The sequence below is a fragment of the Pristis pectinata genome, chromosome 11, assembly GCF_009764475.1.
Source record: "Pristis pectinata isolate sPriPec2 chromosome 11, sPriPec2.1.pri, whole genome shotgun sequence".
Lineage (NCBI taxonomy): Eukaryota > Metazoa > Chordata > Chondrichthyes > Rhinopristiformes > Pristidae > Pristis > Pristis pectinata.
This window is the reverse complement of record NC_067415.1, coordinates 65,057,395-65,080,886: the sequence shown is the minus strand read 5'-3', so window position 1 is coordinate 65,080,886 and position 23,492 is coordinate 65,057,395. Positions and strand designations below refer to the sequence as shown.

The 23,492-nt window shown below is 40.3% G+C and overlaps 1 protein-coding gene across 4 annotated transcripts in view; it reads left to right on the top strand.

Moving 5' to 3' along the window:
* Positions 1-23,492, top strand: part of gpc5a (glypican 5a) — an 803,385-nt gene that overhangs the window by 287,815 nt on the left and 492,078 nt on the right. For all 4 annotated transcript variants that reach the window (XM_052025912.1, XM_052025910.1, XM_052025909.1 and 1 more), the window contains one exon: positions 4,030-4,150. In XM_052025912.1, coding sequence (XP_051881872.1) covers positions 4,030-4,150 — 121 coding nt within the window. The remainder of the gene's footprint in view (positions 1-4,029; positions 4,151-23,492) is intronic.

Genomic DNA, 23,492 nt, shown 5'->3' with positions numbered 1-23,492 from the left:
CTGTTTTTATACTCTGCACCTCCCTTGATAAATCCCAGAATTGTGCTTGCCTTATTAGCAACTTTTTCAACCTACCATGCCACTTTCAATGACTTGTGCACCCATCCCTCCAGGTCCCTCTTCATCTGCACCCCTTTTAGAAGAGTATCTATATTGCCTCTCCTCATTTTTCTTCCAAACTGCATCACCTTGCATTTTTCCAGATTAAACTGTCCATTCTACTAACCTTTTTATACCCTGCTGAAATCTATCATTATCTCTTCATAGTTCACAATACTGCCAAGTTTTGAATTATTCACAAATTTAGAAAATGTCTTGTACCCTAAAAATATAGGTCATTAACGTTGATCAAAGAAATCAAAGGCTAAACACTAAATCCTAGGGAACACCACTATTCACTTTCCTTCAGGTCTGAAAAATAGCCATTCACCATGACCCTCTGTTGTCTGTTGCCAAGCCAACTTTGTATCCATGCTATTATGTCAGTGTGCTTCAACTTTGCTGATAAGCCATATAACCTTATCAAAAGCCTATTGGAAGTCCAGGTATATCAACCACATTGCCCTCTTAAACTCTATCAACAAAAAATAAGGCACAGAGCATCACATAACCACAAGTCTTTATTGTGGCAATCAATCTTCAATTAAGCTGTGGGCATGGTACAAACAATGTTCCAAGATATGACCAGGTGGCAAGATCTCTTAAGGTAATTGCAACCCTTAACCTTAAGGCATCAATTTCCTAGCAGCTGGCAGACACCAGAGGGCCTATTTCTACTTGAGCCACTGTCAAATTATCCTGGGCAGCTGCTTCTGATACAATGATGTCTTATCAGCAAATCAAGGTGTCAAGAACTCACTTCAATTAACTATCTGCCAACTTGAAGGCATAAGTATTCCAAATCAACTGCACAACTTGTGGGAACTATTGCTCTAAGAGCTCCCACCATGAGGGCAGATCACACTTTAAAGATGGCTTTGCAAGTAACGCAGAGGCTCTGCAAGTATTCATGCAAAAGGCTTAGGATTCCTAATATGTATCACTTGCCTTTGGACCTGAATGAAACCTTCAGGAGTCCACCTCAAAATCCAATATGATTTTAGTACCCATTTTCAAGCACAGACGGGTATCTAAGCCAAAAAGTTTTGCATGTGTAATTCTTCGCACGTGCTATTGTTGTTGCATTGTCCTAATGTGCTGACTTCATAAAGTGAATAATTAAAGGCCATGGGGAGCAAGAAAGAAAAAAAAGATTTTGACCATTTAATTATATGAACACATCAGCCATGCAGGCTTAATGAGCTAAGTGAGGAATAATAGATGTTATTCATTCGTCTGGTTTGTGAGTGATGAGGGCTTATTTACTGTAATGAACATGAAGAGATATCTAAATAAGCCCTTACAATATTTCAGTCACCTCTGTCTTTGCTTTATGTTAAATGTATGAGTTCACATGAAATGAAAACCAAGGATTAAATTGATTCAGTTCAGAACTAGAAACTTCAGTAACCTAGCTCTTGCAAAAAAAGTGGATTTAGCTTCTGTTCAAACTGATAATGTATGCGCCATGGTTCAAAAAATGTAATGACCCACTTCTCTAGTTCTATCCTTGGATCCAATTGAGGAACACAGGAAGTCAAGCTTCACTTGAGCTGAAAAGACAATTACACTCTCCTTTTTCAGAAGTTTAATTTGTTTTCAATTATTTTCTGTACCTTAATCTTAAATATACTTTGGCCCTTACAATGTGAAGAAAATAAGTTCCCTTCCCAGCCGTTTTCCTTTCATTAAGCTGATGTGATGCATTATAGTTGTTGCAAAGAGGAAAAAATGAGGACAGATGGTGAGTCTATTATTCCTTAAAAGAAAAGAGATTAATCATTTCAAGCTGAACTAAAATCTATCGTAGGTCAATCTCCACAGTTGCTTGAGTTGCATTGTTTGAAGTTGTTGAGCTTACAGCGGAATGGCTCTGCTGAGGAAGTGCACATTCTATTAGCATCTTGCTTAGCATTAAAACATGGCAGTGATGATGCCCTTTCAATGGCATGTTATGAGAATGTTCCTTTAAAAATCAATATGGTATTATAGTCCCTGATACCACCAGAGCACCGAGGTAATCATCATTATGTATTTGTTAAAGACCTTCACGGGAAAATGTTCACCTTATCGAAACAGGTGCCAGATGGCAAGTGGAAAACAATAAAAGTTGCTTCCATAAGTTGAGTCAATAGGCACAGCGAGAGCACAGACATTACATTTTGACAGCATAACTGATTGACCACTAACTAAAGGCATCCTTTAGTGCAAGATAGTATAAATTCAATGTCTTCTAATGAATATTGTCACACAGAGTTAAAGATTTAGATGTACAGTTCCACCATTTTGATGAAGGGTCTTCGATCTGAAACGTTAACTATTTTTCTTCCATTGATGTTGCCTGACCTGCTGAGTTTTTCTGGCACTTTCTATGTCTATTCCATTGCTTAGAAATTGCTTGACGGCCTGCTTCTGCAAAATTCAGTTGAATAAAAGGCCCAAGTTTTCCCGTACTTCTGAATATGTTATTTTCAAACAACTTTCCTTCAAATTGTGCAAAGGAAATCAGTTTAGAATAGTTCACGAGCACTGTGGTCTGAGGGTGCCTGGGAGGTTTGTAACAGGGGAGAGGTCGCGTGACTCAGATATCAGTGAATAGAAGATGACAGGGATCAGATGTGGGCTCACAGATTGAAATTCAGAGGGATCTGGTATTGGAAAGGGGTTGGGTGATTATTAGAGAGATTTGGGGATCAGAAGGCAAGTGGATTCAGTGGCCTTTAATCAGAGTTATGTCGGATATTTGAAAGATCATGGAGTGATAGAAGGAGTTGCTGATCTGAAGGAAGGTCAGGCAATCATCCTTACAGAGGGTTGGAGATTGGATAATTGAATTGATGGTCATTGGCCAAAAGGAGTTCAAGATTGGAAAGGGTATCAGTGATCATTAGTCAGAGGAGTTTTTGAATGGATTAGAGGATGAGTGGCCAGTGGATCTCTTGTTGGCATTGGACAACTAAAACCTTCAATTAGGTTGGTTAAGAATTGCATCTGTAATGAGGGATGGAATTAGCAGATCACAGAATGAAATCATTTGACAGGTCAGCAGAAGGATTGGAGGTCTCGACTGGGATAAGGATGAAATGATGGAGACCCATCACAAGGTATAAGCTGGAGCTACCTGAGGCCGGTTCATTATAATTGTCTCTGTGAGCTGTTCTTTCTGATCCCTAAATCTCTCTATTAACCGCCCAACCCCTTTCCAATACCAGATCCATCCAAATTCATTCAAGCAGTTGCACTTTAACTTATGCTTAAACAGACCTAACAAACTCCTGGAATGTGAAAGGTGCCAATGGATATCTGGGTGAGTGCCTCCCCGAAAGGGGAGCTGCCTGAGTCTGTTTAAATCATGTAGTAGTAAGCGCTACAAGAGGCACAGGCCTCACATGCACAATTGAAAGTCATGGAGTGTCACTGTACTTGCATGGGTTCTGGATATGTTGGCATATCAGCAATGCAGAAGACCGAGGAGCTAAATTGCATGAAGTTCCCAAATTTCAATTAAGCTTAATTCTTCAGTGAAATTGGATCAAATGATTATGGAAAGCTATTGGTTAATAATCCAATTTCTAAGTATTCAGGTCTCCTTTTATTTTTAAATCTTTTGTTTGTCTTGCTTTTCCTAATTACCAGGCCAAATCTATCTTTGGTAAGGAAAGATGAACTAAACAGTTAAACATCATTACTTTAGGTACTAATCACTTAGTTGGTATCATTACTTCATAGTTCAAAAAGACCAAAATTATATACTGTATCTTGCTCTGTCATGAAGCAATGCAACAGTTAATTTCAGAGTTTAATAAAGGTTCAAATAGGACTTCATTTTGAAAATGTGAAATTAATATATTTCCACACCCACATTTCCAATTTTGCATTAAGGTATTTATGTTAAATATTGCTTTTAAAATTATCATTTCTTTATTTCAGTTACACACGACAAGTAGTTGGCAATGGCATCAAAGCCCAGTCAAATAACCCAGAGGTGAAAGTTAAAGGAACTGACCCAGTCATAAATCAGATCATTGATAAACTGAAGCACATCAATCAGGTAAGCAGGACCATCCCTAGGCACTGCACTGCAGTCACCTGGAACTCTTACAGTCACCTATATAATTACAGGAGAAAGGTTAATGAATGCCTGAAATAAGGAGAAAATATTATTTTCAAAATCTCATTTCAGGCATAGGTTTTACATCTATATATTTTCTGGACCCAAGAAATCTAGTCTTCAATAAATGCTTGAGTCTAATTTTTCCTTCAGGCTTATGGGCTCCAAATTCTATCACCTATTGTTGCCCCCTAATGGGGCTGCCTCAGTGCTAAGAGATTAGATGGGGCAGAATTTGTTAAGTATGTCCAGGAAAGATTTCTGAAACAATATGAAGATGGGTGTACTGGAGAAGGGACTACACTTGATCTCCCCCTAGGAAATGAGGCTGGGAAAGTGGTTAATGTGTCATTGGGGGAGCACTTTGGGACCAGTGACTATAATTCTATTAATTCAAGGTAGTTATGGAAAAAGTGGTCCTCAAGTTGAAATCCTAAACTGGGGGAAGGCTAATTTCAATAGTATTGGACATGAACTCTCAAAAGGTTGGTTGGGAGAGGCTGTTTGCTTGTAAAGGGATGTTTGGTGAGTGGGAGGCTTTCAAAAGTGAGATAGGAAGAGTTCAAGCCAGCATGTTCCTGTTCGAGTGAAGGGCAAGGCTGGCAAGATTAGGGAACCTTGGTTAAGTAGGATATTAAAGGCCTTGTCAGAAGAAAGAAGGATGCATGTGTCAGGGAAAGGCAGCTAGGATCAAGCGTAAATACAATTGAGAAGTATTCATTTAAGACCTCACCTGTTTACTGTGGTTCCACATATAGATCACCACACTGATCCTTAAGGGGGCCTACTGTCTCCCTAGCTACCCTTTTGCTCTTAACATACTTCTGGAATCTTTCAGGATTCTCTTTTATCTTATCAAAATAGGGCAAAGAAGGGGTCATGAAGTGGTGACTGAGAGATCTGATGAGAGCAGGGTGGTAGACATTGTTTGTATGGACTTTGACAAGGTCCCATATGGTAAGCTGGATGGAAGGTTAGAACACATGGGATCCAGTGTGAACTAGCCAATTGGATACAGAATTGTGGTTGGAGTCAAAGGGTGATAGTGAATGTTTTTTGTTTGATTGGAGCCCTGTGACCAGTAGTGTGCCACAGGGGTGGGTGCTGGGTCCTCTGCTTTTGTCAAATATATTAATGATATGGATGAGAATGTAGGTGGCATGCTTAGTAAGTGTGCAGGTGATTCCAAAATTGGTGGTGTAGTGGGCAGTGAAGAAGGTTGACTGAGGGTACAGTGGGCAAGGGAATGGCAAATGGAATTTAACTCGGACAACTGCAAAGTGATGGATTTTGGGAAGTTAAACCAGGGCAGGCCATATACAGTGAATGGCAGGGCTCTGGAGTGTGCTGTTGAACAGAGAAACCTAAGGGTAGGTTTCCTGAAAATGGAAACACATGTCGACAGGTTGCTGAGGAAGGTGTATGGCATGCTTGCCTTTATCGGCCTAGGCATACCATTTATTTTCTATCCTCTGTGTACCAGTTTGCATTTGTCTGCATTAATTTCCACTGCACAGAGTTCTGCTTCCTTCAATATTTTGTACAATTCAGGTACCTCTTGAATGAGATTGACAGAAGTATATAATTTATGTTAAGAAACACCCTGTTTCACCACAATGGTGTACTCATGTGCTGTGAAAATTGCAAAGGGAAGGTGACAGAGCAGTAGATACACAGCAGAATTTAACCATGACATCAAAGAAAAATGATATAGACGAAAGAGAAAGATGTGTCAGAATTTCGTTCATGATATTAACCTGGGTTGATGTTGGTAGATGGGAGCTAAGGGTGGCTAGTGGTTGGTATCAATGATGAGAGATGTTACTTTGAAGGTCATGAGTTTGGGGCTGTGGTTAATTGCAACGGAGTGGGATGAGTAGCGTGCGTGCAGCTGATTTGGTTAAATACCTACTTTACAGGAGACCTATGTAAGTCAAATCCTTTACCTGGGCCCTATTCTGTCCCGGTAGATCACTTTTTAAGTCATGCTGAAGCAGGCACTGTGAAACCCTATTTTGACTTCAGTGGTCTGCATACAGAACACAAGAACAGACATTATAGATAAAACAATATAAATGTGACTGTGGGGAAATTCTTGACCATTTTTCTTTTCTTGTTGCTTGTGGATTAAGGCTGTCAGCTTTGGGTATGCCTGATTATGACTTATTTGAGCTTTAAATATTGGTAAGATTAGATCAGTGAACTTTATAAAAGGTCTCATCCTCACTACATTAATCAGAGAGAAAGTAATCATTTCTGGTCTGCAAAGGTCAGAATATTAGTAGAAGCTACTAACAAGTGAGAAGATAAGGAGTGAGGTATTTGCGTGGTGGATAGCAAGGGTTCATGGGCCAGATTTGTCTTATGGTTTGTCTTAGAGACATCTACAGTGTAGAGCTTTGTAGAGGTTATATTAAAACGATGTACAGGGGCTGCTATATTCATTTCTTGATACCATGCAACAGATAGGACATACAGACATGCAAAATGTTGATTGATGAAAAAAGATGAGAGCAGTGAAGGGGAGATATGATTGGTTGATTCAAGATGTGGTTGGACATGATGTTTGAAGACTAGGTGAACTCCAAGAATGAGCTTCAAGAATGAGCACTTTTTCACTTGTATTTATAAGCAGAATACTTATTATGTGACACATATACAGGCAAAACACACACCTCAGAGGGCAATGCAAATGTATGGGCATATTACAGGGCATTTTGTTTAACTACCTATCGATATGTTTTCCATCTGTAACATCTTTTGTTAATTTTATTCACGGATTTTATTCACAATGTGCCAGTTATTTTCATTTTCAGTCAATGTGCTGTCAGGGAATTTTCCACAGGATGGAAGCATCCAGTTGTATCCTATATGATTGGGTTTCTTTCCCTTTATGAATATTCTTGGGAAGAAATTTGCAGGAGCTTATAATCCTGCACTGGAAGAATTTTACTGAACATAAGTGTGACTAATAAAATGTGATGCAAGAAATGGGATAAACAAGGCATAAAAGGTTGCATATGAACAATTTTTCTTTTATTACAGATACTGAATGATTTTGTATGGTTATTTATATAAAATAAATGTTATATCTGCTTCACAATACAGGAATTATAAATTTGTAGCACCAGCTCAAGATTGAAAGACTAATGTGCTGTAATATGCGAAATCTAAGCCGTCATAATTCAGTGACTGAAAATAAAGAATGTGTTGCAGTTCTGAAGATGAAACTGAATTATTTGCTATCATTCATAACCTCCCAAATAATCCACTGCCACCCTAATAGCTGAACAACAAAAAGAAAAGATGGTAATCTCTGATGTGACATGATCTTATATCAGCATCAGCTAATTAATTCCAATTTTTATGATCAAAGTTTAACTTGACTAAGTCAGTCAGAATTCTATCACTATCATAATTGTCTGGTTTGCTTTCAAATCAGTAAAAATCAGTCTGTTTTCAAAACATTACCAATAAATAAATTCAGGTTATTCAGTTAACAATTTGCCACATAGGTTTTATTTGTAACCCTGCACGTGTTAATTGCACTGAATTTTTCTTTTTACATATCTTCTAAATTATGTTAATATAGAGCAGCAAGAGTACATGAATTTTAATGTGGTTAAAGAAGCTGGTCTCAGAAACATGGAAACTGAATTTTACTTTCCTAATTTCAGACACATAGTGGATTGACACATGTTGGGAGCGCAATCTGGAAGAGCCAAAGCTAACAGACCTTGAGCCTCAGCTTTTATTGTCATAATTTGGCAAGCTGCTAGATTCTCTCCTGCCTCCAAAATGCAGCTCACACTATTGAATTTGTGCCATTTAACTTGCTTAAACTACCCAAAGATAAGTCCTAAAGAGAAAAGTAAGGGAAATAAGAGTTGCGGTCAGTGGTTCAGTGCCTGTCAGTAATGCTGTGGATCAAAAGGGTCATAGCTGGTATCTCAATCTCTTGCCTGCACCTGGACAAGGCTCAGAATACTCAGCATCACAACGTAGTGGTGAAAAAAAATGCAGATGATGGAAATCTAAAATAAAAACAGAAAATGCTGGAAATACTCAGCAGGTTAGGCCATGTCTATGGGAAGAGAAATAGAGCTAATGATCAGGTCGAAGACCCTGAATCAGAACTGGGAAGGAGACAAAAGAATTTTTTCAGCTGCAGGGAAGGTGGGGCAGGGGATGTCTCTATTCGGAAAAACCAGGGAAGGGGGGTGGGGTGAAGATGGCGATAAGATATAAACAAGGTTATCTGGTCAGTGAGTGCATGGCAGCCATTAGAGAGTGAGAATGCAGACAAAAGAACACAGATGAAAAATGTGGGAGTTGTGAAATGCAGAGCAGCAAGACATCCCTGGCAGGTCAGGCTGGGTATTTCCTCCACTTCCAGAGGTAAAACAAGAACAAGCTGAGCCAATATCACAGATGGACATCTGATACAGAAAGAGGAATTAAGTTACCTGAACTTGTAGAATTAAGTATTAAGTCCAGAAGGCTGCAATGTGCCCAGATGGAAAATGAGGTGTTGTTCCTCAAGTGTGTGTTGAGCCTCATTGAAGAAGGGACTTTGACTTGAAACTTTAGCTTGGTTTCTCTTCCCACAGATGCAGCCTGACCTGCTGGGTATCTCCAGTATTTTCTGTTTTTAGCAAAACATATTTGTTCAACATAGGAGGAGACCTATGCTTGCTGCTTTGCTGCAGCAACTACACTGAAGGAGCAACCAACTGCTTAGAAGACATCCAGCTTGGTGTGAGCAAAGTACCACAGGAATTCCATGACACATTTGATGCCCTCCACCATTTTGATAGTTTGCATAACTGGTAAATGGGATCAGGAATAGGCCATTCAACCTTTCAAGACTGCACACAATTCAATATGATCATGGCTGATCATTCAACTTCAGTACCCTGTTCCAGCTTTCTTTGCCTATCCCTTGATCCATCCAGTGCTGAATCAATATCAAACTCCTTGAATGCATTTAATAATTTGGCTTCAGCTGCTTTCTGTGGTTCACTACTCTCTGGGAGAAAAAAATTTCTCCCTATCTTTGTCTTCAATGGCATACCCCTTATCTTTCAACTGTGACCCTTGTCCTGACCACCTTGACTATCCTTCCTGCATCAAGTCTGTCCAGGTTTGTTGGAATGTTAGAGCCCCTCTCATTCTTCTAAACCACAGGTAATTTAAGCCAAATTGACTCAATCTTTCTTAATACATCAGTGCTGCCATCCCAGGAATCAGTCTGATGAACATTCGCTGTACAACCTCAAGAACAAGAGCAATACAGCACAGTACAGGTCCTTCGGCCCACCACGTTGTGCCGACCTTTAAATCACGACTAAGACTATCTAACGCCTTCCTCCCACATATCCCCCTATTTTAAATTCCTTCATATGCTTATCTAACAATCTCTTGAACTTGACCAATGTATCAGCCTCCACCACCACCCTAGGCAGCGCATTCCATGCGCCAACCACTCTCTGGGTGAAAAACCTCCCCTCTGATATCTCCCTTGAACTTCCCACCCATTACTTTAAAGCCATGCCCTCTTGTATTGAGCATTGGTGCCCTGGGAAAGAGGAGCTGGCTGTCTGGTCTATCTATTCCTCTTAATATTTTGTATACCTCTATCATGTCTCCCCTCATCCTCCTTCTCTCCAAAGAGTAAAGCCCCAGCTCCCTTAGTCTCTCCTTTTAATCCATACTCTCCAATCCAGGCAGCATCCTGGTAAATCTCCCCTGCACCCTTTCCAATGCTTTCACATCCTTCCTATAATGAGTGACCAGAACTAGGAACAGTACTCCAAGTGTGGTCTAGGCAGAGTTTTGTAGAGATGCATCATTACCTCGCGGCTCTTAAACTCGATCCCACGACTTATGAAAGCTAACATCCCATAAGCTTTCTTAACTACCCTATCCACCTGTGAGGCAACTTTCAGTGATCTGTGGATATGAACCCCCAGATCCCTCTGCTCCTTCACACTCCCCAGAATCCTGCCATTAACCTTATACTCCGCCTTGGAGTTTGTCCTTCCAAAGTGTACTACCTCACACTTCTCCGGATTGAACTCCATCTGCCACTTGTCAGCCCAGCTCTGCATCCTATCAATATCCCTCTGCAATCTTCGACAGTCCTCCACACTATCCACAACATCACTGACCTTTGTGTCGTCTGCAAACTTGCTAACCCACCCTTCCAAATATCACGAAAAGTAGAGGTCCCAGAACCAATCCTTGTGGGACACCACTTAGTCACAGCCCTCCAATCTGAATGCACTCCCTCCACCACAACCCTCTGCTTTCTATAGGCAAGCCAATTTTGAATCCACATGGCCCAGCCTCCCTAGATCCCATGCCCTCTGACCTTCTGAAGAAGCCTACCATGCGGAACCTTGTCAAACACCTTACTAAAATGCATGTAGACCACATCTACTGCACTACCCTCATCAATCTTCCTGGTCACCTCCTCAAAGAACCCTATCAGGCTTCTGAGACATGATCTTCCCTTCACAAAGCCATGCTGGTTGTCCCTAATCAGTCCATGATTCTCCAAATGCTCATAGATCCCATCTCTTAGAATCTTTTCTAACAGCTTGCCCACTACAGATGTAAGGCTCACTGGTCTGTAATTCCCTGGACTATCCCTACTACCTTTTTTGAATAAGAGGACAACATTTGCCACCCTCCAATCCTCCGGTACCATTCCCGTGGACAACGAGGACTCAAAGATCCTAGCCAACGGTTCAGCAATCTCCTCCCTCGCCTCGCGGAGCAGCCTGGGGAATATTCTGTCAGGCCCTGGGGACTTATCTGCCCTAATATTTTCTAACAGCTTCAGCACATCCCCTCTCTTGATATCTACATGCTCTAAAACATTAACCTTACCAACACTGTCCTCAGCATCATCAAGGCCCTTCTCTTTGGTGAATACTGAAGAGAAGTATTCATTGAGAACCTCACCCACTTCCACAGCTTCCAGGCACATCTTCCCACCTTTGTCTCTAATTGGTCCTACCTTTACTCTCGTCATCCTTCTGCTCTTCACGTATGTGAAAAAAGCCTTGGATTCTCCTTAACCCTACTCAACAAAGCCTTTTCATGTCCCCTTCTTGCTCTCCTCAGCCCCTTCTTAAGTTCCTTCCTTGCTACTCTATACTCCTCATGAGCTCTATCTGATCCTTGCTGCTTACACCTTATGTATGCTGCCTTATTCTTCCTAACTAGTTGTTCCACCTCTCTTGTCACCCATGGTTCCTTCACCCTGCCATTCTTTCTCTGCCTCACCGGGACAAATTTATCCCTAACATCCTGCAAGAGATCCCTGAACAACAACCACATCTCCATAGTACATTTCCCTTCAAAATGTCATCCCAATTTACACTCGCAAGTTCTAGCCTTATAGCCTCATAATTGCCCTTCGCCAATTAAATATTTTCCTGTCCTCTTGCTCCTATCCTTGTCCATGACAATGCTAAAGGTTAGGGAGTGGTGGGTGACTGTCCCCCAAATGCTCACCCACCAAGAGATCTGTCACCTGACCCGGTTCATTACCTAATACTAGATCTAATATGGCATTCCTTCTAGTTGGCCTGTCAACATACTGTGACAGGAATCTGTCCTGGACACACTTACCAAACTCTGCCCTGTCTAAACCTTTGGCACTAAGCAGGTGCCAATCGATATTTGGGAAGTTGAAGTCTCCCATGATAATAACCCTGTTATTCTTACACCTTTCCAAAATCTGCCTTCCAATCTGCTCCTTAGTATCCCTGCTGCTGCAGGGGGACCTATAGAATACTCCCAGTAGAGTAACAGCTCCTTTCTTGTTCTTAACTTCCACCCATACTGACTCTAGAGAGGATCCTTCTACATTATCCACCCTTTCTGCAGCTGTAATAGTATTCCTGACCAGTAACGCCACCCCTCCTCCTCTTCTCCCCTCTCCCTATCCCTTTTAAAACACTGAAATCCAGGAATAGATCCAGGATCCAGGAATCCCTCCATAGCATGAACATCCTTCCTCAGATAAGAAGATCAAAATTTCACACAAAGCTCCATTTGGGGTCTCACCAAGACATCCTCACATCTTCAGGATATGGGAGGTAACCGGAACACCCAAGGAAAACCCACGTGGCATTGATGTACAGAGGGATCTTGGAGTGCAAGTCTGCAGCTCCCTGAATGTGATAACACAAAAGGTGGTAAAGAAGGCTTATGGCATACTTGCCTTCATTGGTCAGGATGTGAGTAGAAAAGTCAGGAAGTCATGTTACAGCCGTAGAACACTTTTGTTGGACTTCATCTGGAGTATTGTGTGCAGATCTGGTCACTGCATTACAGGAAGGATGTGGAGGCTTTGGAGAGGATGCAGAAGAGGTTCACCAGGATGTTGCCTGGATTAGAGAGTATTAGCTATAAGGAGAAGTTGGACAAACCTGGATTGATTTCTCTGGAGCATTGAAGGCTGAGAGGCAATTTGATAGGAGTAAATAAAATTATGAGAGCCATAGATCGGGTAGATAGTCAGAGTCATTTTCCCAGGGTGGAAACGTCAGATACTAGAGGGCATAACTTTAAGTTGAGAGGGGGAAAGCTTAAAGGATATTTATGAGGCAATTTTTTTTTACACACAGTGGTATTGCTTGTAATGTGCTGTCAGGGGAATTGCTGGAAGCAGATAGCATAGCAATGTTGACACATGAACAGGCAGGAATAATGTGATAAAGAGCATGTGCAAGCAGATGGGATTAGTTTGCATTGGCATCATGGTCGGCACAGACATCGTGGGCCGAAGTGCCTGTTTGTGTGCTGTACTGTTCTATGATATATGTTCTATTTATGACAGCCCAATAATTTCAGAAGTTTATTTGAAATTGTTCATATCAGATGTACTCCACATCAGAACATGATCGCAAATTCATATCAAAATTAACACTGTACACATTTAAGACACACTCAGCAAACTACCACTGATCCCCTCAATTGAAAAATGCCATGGAATGCAAACTTAGCACAATTCTGCTGCAGTAAGCTATGACCAGGTTTGAGCATGTGATATAGTTAAATCCAAAAAAAGGGTCCTAAATTTGAATAAACCGAACTGTATAATATGTGAATTGGCTGAAGTAAATTGGGGAGCTAGATTAAGTAAGTTGGTAAGCAGTAGCAAGCTTTTAAAAGAAATAATTCATACCTTGCCATAATTATTATCCCTTGGGTATAAGCTCTCCATGATAAATATGATCCAGCCATGGCTACAAGAGAAATAAATGGCACTGGATGAAAAGATGAGGTTTAAACTATTACCATGAAAAACAGCAAATCTCATGATTGGGAGGATATTAAAATTCAGCAAAGTATGGCCATGGAGAAAAGAGGGTAAATTAGGAAGGAACATAGAAAAAATGACTAATGCTTCTAACACACAAACAGGAAGAATTAGTCAAAATAAACAAAGTACAGGAAAAATTATATTGGGAGAATTATTGTCATTTCTTATCTACCTTCATGGCAGTTGGAAAATAATTCCAGAAAAGTGGGAAACCAAAGATCTGGTAAAACTGAAGAACTTAAGAAATTAGAGGCAATAGGAAGAGTTATGAAGAGAAACTGCTTGGACTGAGTTTGATTTATTTAGAGCAGAGGAGTCAAGTTAAGTCGTCATGCTTATTGTCATTTGCACGAGTATAGTGAGGAAAATAGTGTTGGAAAAATTAATAGAGCTATAAGCTGATAAATCTACCTGATGGCCTAACAACAGAGTTTTTAAAGAAAAAAATCACAGAGAATGAGGATGGATTAGCATTTTTACCTTCAGAATTAGCTGCATTTTGCCCAGATTTTGAAATGACCCCTTGGGTTGGAACACAATAAATCTGACCATAGTCATTTACAATCTATATATATGTGTTAAGTGAGAAGACTTGAGTGTAATGTATCCAAATTTGCTGATGATTAAAAGGTGGAAAAGTACAGCATAGGAGATCATTCAGTGCATACATTCTTGTGGTGGAAATCAAAACTTTATCCCATCTTCCTTCACTTGTTCCGTAACCTTGCAAATCACACATTTTCAAGCACACTGAGGATTTTTTTTAAGTGAGGTGAAAGGTTCCTCTTATACCATCCCTTTCAAACAGTGAGTTTGTAAATGCCTATCACCCCAGGTCAATTTTATTTTCCTCATTTGGCCTTCCACCAATTATTTTACACTTATGCCCACTTGTGAAGGGAAAAAGGTCCTTCCTTTTACTCTAAGTGGGCTCCTCATAATTTTATACACCTCAATTAAGTCTCCACTCTGTCTCCTCTGTTCCAACGAAAACAAACCCATAATTAACTTCTTTCAAACCTGCCAAGATTCATGTAAACCTCTTATACACATCTCCAGTGCAATTGCATCTTTCCTGTAATATGATGAACTGTACATAGTACTTGAGCTGTTGTATACAATTTTAGTGTAACCTATCTACTGATACTTTATGACCTGGCTAATAAAGAAAGTAAACTTATTTTAATCATATTATCAGCCTGTCCTTCTACCTTTAAGGACTTGTGAACATACGGTATGTTCCTGTTACATACCAGCAACAATAGAAACAAAAGGAGCCATGTATAAGAGTTAGAATCTATTTATTAATAACTACTGTAATAATAAGAGAAATAAAAATGTTAGATATTAAACATTCACCCCAAAAATAAACTCGAAGTGTGTGTGTGGTCAATTCCCAAACCCCAAGTCTAGGAATAGTTCTCAAAGTTCAGTTCATCAAATCGTAAGGCAGAATGATGAGCAAAGGCTTCTGAAAACCACAGTAGATTGTAGAGAATGTAGAGCAAATGTAGAGGGAAAATTTACAAAATCCACAAGTTCCATGATGGAACCCACACGACACCTCAGTCACCGATGATCTCCATTGCTTTGTTCCAAAGTATCTGCCACACCGAGGGCACTCGATTCATGGCCGCCCACAGATATACCTGCTTTCCAGTACAGGTTAACGACAAAGTGGACTCCACAGAGTGCTCCAAAAATCCATACATGGATTGTATAGTGACAGTCACAGCTATTGTTCTTCATCCATAGATACAAAGACTGGCAGTCAGTGTCACTCTCTCTCTCTCCGTCTCTCTGTGCAACAGTCAGTAAACTCCAGTTATAGTCTTTTTTTCAGTTGCCAAAGTCAGATAACACCACACACACACACACTACTACACTACTGTCCAGGTGCCTTAAAGGGACACTCACCAAGTAGCAACCTGGCTCGTAACAGTTCCAAAGTCCTACGTTACTGCACATTTTGTAATATCCTCCTACTTTTGTACATTCCTTTGCATGCTGCACCTCCCCAAGTTCATTAACTCATATTTCTCTGGATTAGGTTCTATTTGCCACTTTTGTACCTAACCAACCAGGCAGCCTATATCTTCCTCAAGTCACTTGCTTTCCTCTGCAATATCAGCCACACAGAGGCTAGAAAAGAATAGTTATGTTTAAAATGAATGGCCAGGAACGTGGCATGTGGAATGTAATGTCGAGGAAAGTGATGTTATCCCTTTGATGGGGAAAGTAGGAAAGCACAGCATTTTGAAATGAAGATAAACCGGGAGATATTGGTATTCAGAAGAATCTTGTTGCCAAATCTTAGAAAATTACCATATTGGTATATTACACAATCAAGAAAACAGATGTTATGCTATTCCTTATTACAGAATGTGTATGATCAAAGCAGTAATACTATGATTATAAAAGGCATTGGTGCAACATATCTATTCAATTAAGTGATATTTTGTTTTCCTTACCTAAGAAAGGAGAGTGCAGCCAAAGCTTCACTAGATGGACCTTTGTGATGAAGGGATTGTCTTATGATAAAAGTTGAGGAGACTTGGCCTAGTGACACAAGATTATCAAAAGAAAATAAATTAAGTGCCCTAACAGGTTGATGCCAAATGGGTGCTTTCCCAAACTGGCGAATTACTACCACATCAGTTTACTCTCAATTATTAGTTGGGTTTGGGTTTTGTCAGGCCCATTTGGCTGAAACATTGGTCAATGAGCTGAATTCCAAGACTGAGGTGAGAGTGACTGTTCTTGACATAAAGGTACCATATGATAGAGCGTGGCAGCAAGGTAAACCTGAAGTCAGTGGACACAGATGGGAAAACATTCCTATCTGCCTAAACAATGCCTAGAGTCATTCCTCACACAAAGGAAGATGTCTGTGGTTGTTGGAGGTCAATCATCTCAGTCCCAGGACATTATGTCAGAGTTCCTCGGGCCAGTGTCCGAGGCCCAACCATATTCAGCTGCTTCATCAATCACCTTCTTTCCACCATAAAGTCAGAAGCAGGGATGTTTGATAATGACTGCACAAATGTTCAATTCCATTCATAATTCCTCATGAGCATCAAATTAAATTGAATCTGAGCTTTCACTGACAGGAGCAATGGATCATATAAGTATCATAAGATATAACCACATACTGAATTTGTACTAGCATTTGCTTCGCTAGCTTTTGCTTTTTTGTCTTTATGCTTGGGGAAGCACATTGAGATGGACAGTTGGTTAGACATTTGTTACTGGTTGCTTATTTTATTATGAAACAGGGTAGCACCTCTGCATTCAGTTCTTGGACTTCAATGAAATGGAATTCTAGAAGTAGAGTAGAATGTTTCACTGTTATAAATACATATTTATAGATGAAATTCAACCCCATCGCCTTTTTTCGTATAATGTTTTGTTGACAAAAATGTTAACTGAAATTAAGCAGCTGCCATAATACACAGAGCACAAGAGAACAATGGCAAATTTCTACACCAAAGCTTCTGATTGTCACTGACACTTTGCTGACAGCAGAAATACATAAAAGTGGAACTATACAGAGATAGTTGTTTGGTTGCCCATGTTGTGATAAAAAAACACGAGCAATTGACTTTATCTCACATGCCCAGTTCATCTTTCTACTTCCAACATCTACCTAATCTGTTCTTAAGTGTTATTATAACCTCTTTTACAACCAATGTCTTGTGATACGTTCTGCAGCCTCAAACTTCCTTTTCTAAAAAGCATTTTGTGCTCTAAATTCTTTCATTGAGTATAATTGCAACCCTTTTTTAGATCATACAGACAACCACTGGTTTATCTCCGTTGTGTCTGATCATTTGAGAAGTTTAAACATGCACATTGAATCACCCTTTAATCTCTGTTTGAATAAAACAGTGAAATTTTTGTCATTTTTCATATCTGTATTTTCATTTGCAATGTAGCTGTGTAGTGAATCTGTATTCAGTGATCTTTATTGAAATTCTTCCAGACTGCATACACATGTCCAACTAAGGTTTTGTATAAACTCACCAGTACTTTTCACTTTATAGATCCTACCGTCTAGCCACAGAATCTAGTATTACTTAGTTAACTTTAGTTACTTGTGGACATGCTTTTCATATGTTTTCAACATGTATCCCACAAATCACACTGTCCCTTCATATTACCTAACTTCCCTCAAAATCAGAACATACTTATATAATTACTTATATACTTTCACATGAAGAATGCTATATCACTGCTGAAATTGCATTCCATCTCCTCATCATGGAGTCATACAGCATGGAAACAGGCCCTTTAGCCAAACTGGTCTATGCCAACTGTGTTGCCCAGCAAGCTAGTCCCATCTGCCCACTTTGGCCCACAGCCCTCTAAACCCCTTCTATCCATGTACTTATCCAGATGTCTTTTAAATGTTATTAATGTGCCACCTCAACCACTATTTCTGGCAGCTCATTCCAAATATGCACCACCCTTTGCATGAAGAAACTGTCCCTGATGTTCCTTTTAAATCTCCCACCTCTGATCTTAAACCTATGCCCTCTTGTTTTCAGCAACCCCTCCCTGGGGAAAAGACTATGTGTTTCAATCTGTCTATGTCCCTCGTGATCTTAAATACCTCTATCAGGTCACCCCTCAATCTCCTACTTTCCAGGGAATAAAGTCCTAGTCTATGCAACCTCTTCTTGTAACTCAGGCCCCCGAGTCCAGGCAGCATCCTGGTAAATCTTTTCTACAGTCTTTCTAGTTTAATAGCATCTTTCCTATAACAGGGTGACCAAAACTGTACACAATACTCCAAGTGCAGCCTCACCAGCATCTTGTATAACTGCAACTTAGCTTCCCAACTCCTATACTGAATGCCTTAACTGATGAAGGCCAGCATGCCAAACACCTTCTTCTCTACCCTATCTACTTGTGATGCTGCTTTCAGAGAACTATGCACTTGCACTCCTAGGTCCCTCTGTTCCACAACATTCCCCAGGGCCCTACCATTCACTGTATAAGTCCTACCCTGGTTTGATCTCCCAAAATGCAATACCTCACATTTATCTGGATTGAAAACCATTTGGCAATCTTCAGCCCACATACTGAGCTGATCAAAATCCCTCTGTAATATTTCATAACCTTCGACACTATTTACAATACCACCTATTTTAGTGTCATCCACAGACTTACTAACCATGCCTTATACATTCACATTCCAAATCGTTTTATATAAATTGCAAACAACAAAGGTCCCAGCACCAACCCCTGTGGCACACCACTAGACACAGGCCTCCAGACCGAGAAACAACCCTCGACCATCACCCTCTGCTTCCTACCACTGAGCCAATTATGAATCCAATCCACTATCTCCCCCTGGATCCCATGCGATTTAGCCTTCCAGACTAGGTGCCATGAGGGACCTTGTCAAAGGCCTTGCTAAAGTCCATGTAGACAACATCCACTGCCCTACCCTCAACTACCCTCTTTGTTACCTTCTTGAAAGAACTCCAAGAGATTTGTCAGACACAACTTCCACACACAAAGCCATGTTGACTGTCCTGAATCAGACCCTATCTCTCCAAATGTTGTATCTACTTTTGACCATTTGTTTCTCAGAATTACTGTTTTCCCCATTTGCAAATTTAGGCTTCATTTCCTGTAAGCCCTATATCCAAATTCCAAGCATCTCTATAATCAGGAGTGATCCCACGTAAGATATCATCATCCACTTTCAATTACTCTGAGACTGCTATTCTGAGTTTTCTGATATTTCATCCAATATACTTTATTTTCTCTAATCCCATATCCTGTCATGGTTCTGAGTGCTAGCCCTTGATTCGGCTCCATTGATGGTGCCTCGTTGTGCAGCACATGGAGTCCATGCACTACTGATCGCATAACAACACACAACTGAGCCCCATCAGGAGACTAGCACATAAGCCCTGTTTTCACTAGCACCAGTTGTCAGAGTATTGGTCAACCTTTGAGTATACTTTGTCTCCTGGCTGCTTAGAGTTGTCAACTCTAGAGCAGTCCCGGTTTCACTGTCCCTCGTAGGATATCCAGTTTTCATGCTGGGACCCCACCTCAGAGCCCCGAGGCAGGATTCCTTCCAGTTGCCGCCTGCGTTTGGTTCTGAGGAAGTATCCCGACTCCAGTCTCGTACCAGTGCGCCACATTTGGGTTCTCCGCAAGCTTGCTCTTCGCTTGATGTTGTGACATCCCTTCGTCTTTTGCAATGTGATGCATTGTCAAAGGCTTTGGAGCACCATTCATATCAATTCTTTACTCATTCATCATATTTGAGTGACATTAACAAGGGCAACATTTATTGACCACCCCTAAGTGCCTTGAACTATTCACTAGGTCTGCTGGTTCATGTGATGAGTTATTCGCATTGAACTGGCAGGCAGAAAGTTTCAGGCTTTTGACCCAGCAACAATGAAGGAATGAATGAGTGTATATTTCCAAATCAGATTGCTGATTGATTTGGAGGGAATCTTGCAAAAGATGATGTTCTGGTGTGAGTACATCTGATTCCTTCCAGAGGGAGTATTGTTGAAGAAACCTCTGAATATTGTGGCGTTGTATCTTGTAGATGGTACAAGCTGCATTTATGGTTCCCAAATGATACAGGGGATGAATGTTTAAGGTTGTTTTGGGGATGTTCATCACATGGGCTGCTTTCTCCTGAATGGTACAGAGCTTCTTGATGTGTTTGGAGCTGTTCTTATCCAAGTATGTCGATGTCATTCCACTGCATCCCTAATTTTTCCTTACAGATGTTTCAAAGGCTCTGAGGAGCAAGGATATGAAACAGCTGCAGCACAATACCCAGCTCTTGCAAACACAGTTGTTGGAAACCATTTCACTAGAGTCCCTTTGATTCAGTAGTTTAAGTTGACACTCTTTGCTACTGAACAATGATTAACACATTATGATGTATTAAGTAGTAATAAAGAAATATATTACCTGTTTTGATGCTGGACAGCAAAGTGTACAATGCATCTCTTTGCTGCTTCCTGATTCTTATCCTTGCTTGTGGCTGTTTATTTAAGGGTATCCTGTTTTGATGAAACATCCTTGACCTGAATGGTAAACTCTTTTCTCTTTCCACTGAATCTGTCTAACCTGCTAAGTGTTGCCTGTGTTTACTGTTTTTATCCTGATTCGGGGATTGTAATAATTTAACAAACTTGAAGTGGAGTAGACTTGCAAAATATATATATTGATTTAGACTGCATCTTTATATTGCTTGACTGCACACTCACTTTTTTGGATCCTTAATACTGCCTGACTTTCAGTTTCTGCTTGGATGCATTTACTTATCTCTCCTTTGAGTATTTTTCTGATCAGTTTGTTTTTAAAAAAAACCCACAAATCTCCTGATGTGGCAAGATCTGATGTTTCTGCAGATCCTGACTTGGCTCAATTTAACTTTACTGTTATCTTCTAGTATTTGTCTTAAACTGTTGTGAAAAGAAACTTATTTTCTTATAATATTTATGCATCTTTGCAAATATGTTCCCTTTAATTTTTACTGACAGTATTCAATAGGTTATCATAGACACTACGTGCTTGGTCCAATTAACTTTGTGATGAATGTTGAGATGGTGGAGATAATTCAGCAATAGTGAAGTCACAGAATATATCACAAGAAAGTGGATGAAGGTGACCATTGTTTGGAACCAATATCACTTGCCTCTTAATCAACTCATATCCAAGTGTTGTCCATATCTTTCTTTATACAGACGAATTTGCTTTCTGACGAGTTGGTAGTGGATCTGAACACTTTGCAAAAATCAGTGAATATCAGATTCTTATTCTGAGCAAAAGGTCATTGCTGGAGTAGCTGAAAATGATGTGGAATACCTAGAAGTGCCAAATGGAGATTCCTAGGCTGAGATGTTTGGCCTTTAACAATTGTAGCCAACTTTGCATATGTTTGCAAAGCAGAGAGCTTGCCTCTGATTTCCACTGACTTTGATTTATTAGAGTTCTTGATGCTGTGCTTGGTCAAGTGCAGCTTTGATGTCAAGAGCAGTCACTCTCGTATCATTTTTGAATTTCGAAGCAAGGCTGTAATGAAGTCTGGTAATGGCAGAATCCAAACTGAACATCTACAGTACTTCAGCTTTAACAGAAACGTCCATCAAAAGCTTCCTTAAGTTTTATTTATAAACCAGTCAGAAACAGCCCCCATCTTCAATGTCACACACTCCATCTAGCTCAGATGTACCAGCACCACTATCATCCAAACACAGCCCCTTGCCTCTCAAGTTGCCACTTCAACATGCAAACCCACTTCAACATGCAAAGCCACCACAATTTAGGAGCAGGGGTTAATCTCCTGAGTCTGTTCCACCATTCAGTAACATCAAGTCTGCATTCCTGCCTAGTCATGGTAAATTTTCACCACCTTGCTTAGCAAAAATATGCCTCAAAGAAGATTCTGTTTCTCCCAAAATGTGTGGAAGAGAGTTCCAAAGATTCATGACCCAAGTGCCACCCATTTTCTAGTAATTCCATTTTATTCTCCATGCATTCCCATCAGTTATCCCCAGATTCTACCATTCCCCTGTACACCAGGGACAATTTTACAGTGACCAATTAACTTACCAACCCACAGGTCTTTAGGATGTGGAAGGAACTGGAGCACCCAAAAGAAATCCCCACGGTCATAGGGAGAAAGTACAAACTCTGAACAGATGCACTGGAAGTCAGGATTGAACCCAGGTCATTGGAGCTATTCGGCAGCAGCATTGCTTGCTGCCTTTGAGGTTTTTATGAGGATAGCAAAATTAAGTTAAATAGTAAAAGAAAGAGTGAACCTAAATGGCAATGATAAATATCTGAGGGAGAATAAAATATTGACATATTTTCCCCATGCACTTACAAAGCAATGTGAATGGAGAACTGCAGGAGAACCAGAAGAGGTTAAAGAAGTGAATATTTTTCAAGAAAATGGTACTCAAATTTATTGAGAATTATTTGGACTGGGAGAGATTGCTGAGCAAGTAGTAGATGGATTAATCACAGTTTGCTAACACTTTAGGATATAGGAAATGAAAGGTAGGATTGTTAAAGTAGTATAACTGTTCAATAAAGTTGGAAGTTAGAAGCTAGTTAACTGTAACAGACAGCCTTCAGCTGATAGGAAAACTCCTGAAACCAAAGAGAAATGTTATCAATTCTGAACTATGTAATAAGCTTGGAATAATAAGGAACAGAGAATTAGATATTAGAGAATGCCATTATTAGAGTGTGATACAAAACTTTTATTACTGCAGTGAGTGTATAACTGTTTAGGTCATGGACCCATTGTTGTAAAATTGGGTATCATTGAAAGCCTCAGGGCATCATTATGATATTAAAAGGTATTGCTCATTTTCAAAGTCAGAAATGTGCCACCTGATGCAACTTTTGGGAGTGTTGATGTTCCTGGGAGTATTGATACTAAGATAAATGACAGCAGTGGTGGCTCTGGTGTGGAACAGACTTTGGGTGCTGATTGTAAAGCCAGCAGGAGCCCTGGAAGGGCTGAGGCCCCTCTGTCTCTTCCTTGAACTAAAGCCTAATTAGTTGCCCTCCAACAACACACACAGTCACCTGGCTGAACTCGCTCTCACTTTGAACAACTTCTCCTTCAGATCCACTCACTTTCTCCAAATAAAAGCAGTAGCAATGGGAACTGGCATGGTACCATCTATCTTTCTGTAGGTACATGAAACAATTTGTTTCAGTCTCATGCTGGCTCCCTCCCTTAACTCTTTTCCAGTACATTGATGACTGTATTGGTGCTGCTTCCTGTACTCATACAGAACAAAAATATTTTATTACTTTTGCTGCCAATTTCCAGCGTGCTCTCACTTTTACATGGTCCATCACTGAATCTTCTCAGGAGATGGGTTAGTGATAAACCTCCATTTCAAGCCCACAGACTCTCACTGCTATCTTGAC